The 6000-nt window shown below is 33.1% G+C and overlaps 1 protein-coding gene across 2 annotated transcripts in view; it reads left to right on the plus strand.

The window, feature by feature from the left end:
* The window catches only part of LOC134268228 (complex I assembly factor ACAD9, mitochondrial-like), a 21760-nt gene extending 16165 nt beyond the window's left edge, over window positions 1-5595 (plus strand). For both annotated transcript variants that reach the window (XM_062750419.1, XM_062750418.1), the window contains 4 exons: window positions 4455-4532; window positions 4645-4773; window positions 4937-5009; window positions 5281-5595. In XM_062750419.1, coding sequence (XP_062606403.1) covers window positions 4455-4532; window positions 4645-4773; window positions 4937-5009; window positions 5281-5381 — 381 coding nt within the window. In that variant the 3' untranslated portion in view covers window positions 5382-5595. The remainder of the gene's footprint in view (window positions 1-4454; window positions 4533-4644; window positions 4774-4936; window positions 5010-5280) is intronic.
* The last annotated feature ends 405 nt before the right edge of the window (window positions 5596-6000 follow it).

Here is a 6000-nt window from a genome sequence, read left to right on the forward strand (position 1 = left end):
CCACAGAATTCAACACTTCAACTTCCCTTATCTCTACACAACACACTACAGGTACGTTATATAGCAACCACAGAATTCAACACGTCAACTTCCATTATCTCTACACAACACACTACAGGTACGTTATATAGCAACCACAGAATTCAACACTTCAACTTCTGTTATCTCTACACAACACACTACAGGTACGTTATATACAGAATTCAACACTTCAACTTCTGTTATACATACGTTATATACAACCACAGAATTCAACACTTCAACTTCCCTTATCTCTACACAACACACTACAGGTACGTTGTATAGCAACCACAGAATTCAACACTTCAACTTCTGTTATCTCTACACAACACACTACAGGTACGTTATATATCAACCACAGAATTCAACACTTCAACTTCTGTTATCTCTACACAACACACTACAGGTACGTTATATAACAACCACAGAATTCAACACTTCAACTTCTGTTATCTCTACACAACACACTACAGGTACGTTATATAACAACCACAGAATTCAACACTTCAACTTCCCTTATCTCTACACAACACACTACAGGTACGTTATATAACAACCACAGAATTCAACACTTCAACTTCCGTTATCTCTACACAACACACTACAGGTACGTTATATAACAACCACAGAATTCAACACTTCAACTTCTGTTATCTCTACACAACACACTACAGGTACGTTATATAACAACCACAGAATTCAACACTTCAACTTCCATTATCTCTGCACAACACACTACGCAGGGGGAATAAGGAAGCATACAAAATATTCTACCTTGGCTAAATCAGTGCTGCATTATGACGTCATAGTAGGCAAGATGACAGAATTCAACACTTAGAAAATGATTAGAAACCTTAAACATTAACAAAAATGAAATGTTTTAATTTTGTTATACTATAACACACTACAGATGACGTATATGTTATATAACTTGGAAATTGATCACGTCGTGTAAAGAGAATTTTGCTAAGACAGCATGTTCAGAGATACGTAAAATGGAGTTTAAAAGGAAATATCGGAAATATTGTGTTAAATTCACATGGATTTCAATTAATTAAACAGGTATGCTAATTTATTTTCATCACAACACACTACAGGTACGTTATGACCAAATAACAACAGAACAACAATAAGCTGGATATTTCAAAACATACGACTTCTACAGATTGAAATCTCTGACACAATCGGAAACACACTAACAGTTGTACGAAAAATCTCGATTCATGTGTATATAATTCAAAACAAAGGGAAGGTTTCGTGCGAATGACTGGAATAAATATTTTACGGACAAGATAGTTATCTCTACACAACACAAAAAAGATGTTTTTCAGTTATATAACAACTCAAAGAAATTATCAAACTCCGGGGTAGTGTTGTTCTGTAAGCCTTTTTATTAAGGAAAATTTTGCTATAAATACACACGTGATGCCGTAGCGTTGATGAACGTCTATATAACACGCTTTTATCTGAATGCATTGGTAAATAACAGTTTACGTTTATTAGTGGTTTTGGTAATTTATTAAACTAAATTTTCTTCAAAACTAAATTTCCCGAAAAATTAACACACTACAGGTACGTTATATAACAACCACAGAATTCAACACTTCAACTTCTGTTATCTCTACACAACACACTACAGGTACGTTATATAACAACCACAGAATTCAACACTTCAACTTCCCTTATCTCTACACAACACACTACAGGTACGTTATATAACAACCACAGAATTCAACACTTCAACTTCCATTATCTCTACACAACACACTACAGGTACGTTATATAACAACCACAGAATTCAACACTTCAACTTCCATTATCTCTACACAACACACTACAGGTACGTTATATAACAACCACAGAATTCAACACTTCAACTTCCTTTATCTGTCCACAACACACTACAGGTACGTTATATAACAACCACAGAATTCAACACTTCAACTTCTGTTATCTCTACATAACACACTACAGTTAAGTTATATAACAACCACAGAATTCAACACTTCAACTTCTATTATACACAACACACTACACAACACACTACAGGTACTTCTGTTGTACACAACACACTACAGGTAGTTATATACATGTCACACTTACCTATCTCTGCACAACACACTAACATGGTCATGACCGGTCAACACTTCAAGTGTTTATCCTACACAACACACTACTGTTATATATTGTCAAGAATTGATCTTTTATCTCTACACAACACACTACTACTTATATAACAATATAGAATCCAATTCTTTATTCTTTTAAATTGAAAACCAATGTGAATATTAAGCAACAAAGTTTGAAGAATTCTTACAATTGAACACAACACATATACGTTATATAACAACCACAGAATTCAACACTTCAACTTGATCCTACACAACACACTACAGGTGTTATATAACAACCACAGAAGTCAACATTAAAATTTCATCTCTACACAACACACTACAGGTACGTTATATAACAACATAGAATACATATCAATTTTCATCTCTCCACAACACAGTGATAGTATATAAAATCACAGAATTTTTGTTACACTTACACAACACACTGGTATGTACACACTACATGTTATATAACAACCACAGAATTCAACACTTCAACTTCTGTTAGTCTCTACACAACACACTACAGGTACGTTATATAACAACCACAGAATTCAACACTTCAACTTCCTTTACCTCTCCACAACACACTACAGGTACGTTATATAGCAACCACAGAATTCAACGCTTCAACTTCCGTTACCTCTACACAACACACTACAGGTACGTTATATAACAACCACAGAATTCAACACTTCAACTTCCATTATCTCTACACAACACACTACAGGTAGGTACACACTACAGGTAGGTTACATGTCATCACTTACCTATTAAGTAAGCCTAACATGGTCAGGTGACCGGTGGCTAAGTTTTTTTAAATTTTAAATTTCAAGAATTTTCTTTAACATTATGATAATTTTTTTAATCATAGATATACTTTATTTCTTTTAAATTTCTGAATGTTATCCATTGATTAACAGCGTGTAAACATCGTAGGTAATATCCTACATGATGTGGAAATCTTCAACAACGTATAGTAGTACATTAAAATCTCATTGTAAATGGCTACCGTAGAAAAGTGATATTTCAATTTTCATCTTAAACAGTGATAGTATACTGAAAATCACAGAATTTTTGTTACACTTTTTTTGTGAATACCAACTTTTTATGTTTATCAAAAATACAAAAAAATGTGATAATGCGGCTACATCAAAACGGATGCGCGCGTCCATCTGTAAACAATTTTATCAAAATGCTACTTCTCCTACAGTTAAGGTCTGATTTTAATATGACACAAGTAGACTACACTAAGATACTTACTTCTCTCTTTATCTATTTTTTATTTCGATGAAAGGTGTTGCTTTAAGAAATTTCTTAAAATACTTTCAAAATGCTACTCCTCCTACAGTTTTGATCTTATTTATTTATCCCATGGCACACAAGTAGACTACACTAGGATACATAAATATTTACATTACAAATAAATTTCCCCTATGATTCTTTACAAAAAAAAATGCAGTTCATTTTCTCATGAACTACATTACGTATGTACCACGAATAAGCATGAATATCTCCATTGTTACGTCATAATACATGTAAAACTCTTGACGTCAAAAAATATAGTGCACACTCTTTAAAAATGACAGTTGAATGGCGTAAATTTATGGCAGTCATCAGAAAAAAATGTAAAAATATAAGAAATCTTTCAAAATGCTACTCCTTCTACAGTTTTGGTCTGATTTCAGTACAACTTGGCACAATTCTTTGCATTGGTTTTTAATTTCAATGAACAGTGTTGCTGTGGTTACTAAAAAAAGTAATTTCTGTTAAATACTCTCAAAATGCTACTTCTCCCACAGTTTTAGTCTGATTTCAATATAATGCAGCATTCAAGTATACTACAATTAGATACATAATTCTCTTTATTGTTTTTTTATGTTGATGAATTATCTTCCCATAGTAATTTAAATTGAAATTTCTGTAAAATTCTTTATGAAGGCTACACTTACAGTTCTAGTCTTATTGCAGTCTTGCCGCAAAAAGAGACTAAATCAAGGATCATTATTCTATTTATTGCTGTTTCAAGTCCAACTGCTCCTTCTCCTTTTTTTATAAGTACAAACCAGTAGAGCTAGAGTTTGCGACAGAGACTTCTGGTTTTGATATTTCTTTGTGTAAGAATGTCACAATTAAGACTTGATTGTTCCAACTTAATCCTAAAATATACAAGCAGAATTGATATTTTGCCAGCAGGGGCCTAAGATCACTGGTATTTGTGCAAAAATAAAGTATTTGCAAATTAAACTTTTTTACAGTACAGGTTCAACAGCAAATGATTTTATCAGAATATATTAAGTATTAATGATCTGATTTCAGATAGAGGCCCAAAATCTAGAAGGTTGCACCCTAGCATTTCAGAATGTGGTAGAGCATCTTCTAGTCACGCATGGAAAGGTCAGTCTTCATTTCAGATCTTACAATCAGAAACCTATCAACTACTGTAAATCGAGTTTCAGCACTACTTTGTACCGACATAAAATATTCACCACTCCTATTTCATTAACAGGACATAGTGAATGCTCAGATGGACCTGGCTAAGGTCGCCAACATTGTGATAGATATCTATGGAATGACAGCTTGTATAAGCAGATCTAACAGGTCTTATTGTCTTGGACTACAGAACGCAGATCATGAGGTAATAACAGCTTGTATAATCCGATCTAACACAGATCATGAGGTAATGACCGCTTGTATAAGTCGCTCTAACAAGTCTTATTGTCTTGAACTACAGAACGCAGATCATGAGGTAATGACAGCGTGCATAAGCGTGTATAAGTTAATTCCACTTGTTGTTTCAGATTCTTCTAACAAAGGCTTTTTGTAAGGATGCCATGAAGAGAATTCAAACAAATATTACAGAGATATATGATGGTGAGTGTGACCTAGATATCAATTATTTTCATAGAATATGTAATCTATAAAATTCTTTTTAAAAACCATTTTCAAAGGTTCTTTTTTCTGAGATTTGATTATGAATTTAGTGTTACCATTTTACATAATGAAATCAAAAAGTTTTGTGGAATGGATTTAAATGTAATATTTTAATTGTCAATCTTATCTCTTAATTACCAAAATGTTGAACAAGTTCTTTACATGAAATATTTCTGAAATGTAAATTTATGCATTTTTTTCCTAAAAACAGGACCAGTGAAGAACAATTCCGAGAATTATGAGCACATCGCTCAGGCTGTGTTTAAACATGGCGGCTACGCTGCGGCTCACCCACTGGAAAGAATGTGGTGAATCACAAAGTCATGTGACCTGATCATGTGACCTACTTAATGGCCTATATCACTGGCTATTCAAACAAACACTTTCAGAGATACTGAGTGACGGAACATTCTACATTAATGACTTCTTTTCTCTTGAAAACTGTGATATTTAGAGGGAGAACAAATAATAAGACGGTTGTATTAATTTGTGTATATATAAGTTATTAAAATCATGTTTTTCATTAGCTTCTTAGTTGATTTGTACTCCTCCTTCAAATATGTAGAGTAGTACAATACAGTATTCGACCTAAAATCAGTTTCAGTCACAGAAAAAGACCCTTAATATAAATACACCATGTATAGAAAAACATCCAAGGAATGTGTTGATATTGATTCAATAAACATATTAAATAAGAGACTTTCACTATGTAAAAAATGTAACAACAATTTTATAGTGAAAACAAATAGGGAAGAATTATAAATTATTTAGGACAGGCAGACTGATTAATTTCAAATATGAATACACAGAAAGGACAAGCTTGCTAAGGCCCTATTGTGCCCTAGCTATGCAGTGTCTCCAGGAAGGATGCAATGATTCATCATGGCAAACCTTAATTAGTAAACCCTCTTACAAATTGAGTTTGGATGTA

This window comes from Saccostrea cucullata, unplaced genomic scaffold (genome assembly GCF_032062105.1).
Source record: "Saccostrea cucullata isolate Sc308-1 unplaced genomic scaffold, CSIRO_AGI_Scuc_v1 ctg1116, whole genome shotgun sequence".
Classification (NCBI taxonomy): Eukaryota; Metazoa; Mollusca; class Bivalvia; order Ostreida; family Ostreidae; genus Saccostrea; species Saccostrea cuccullata.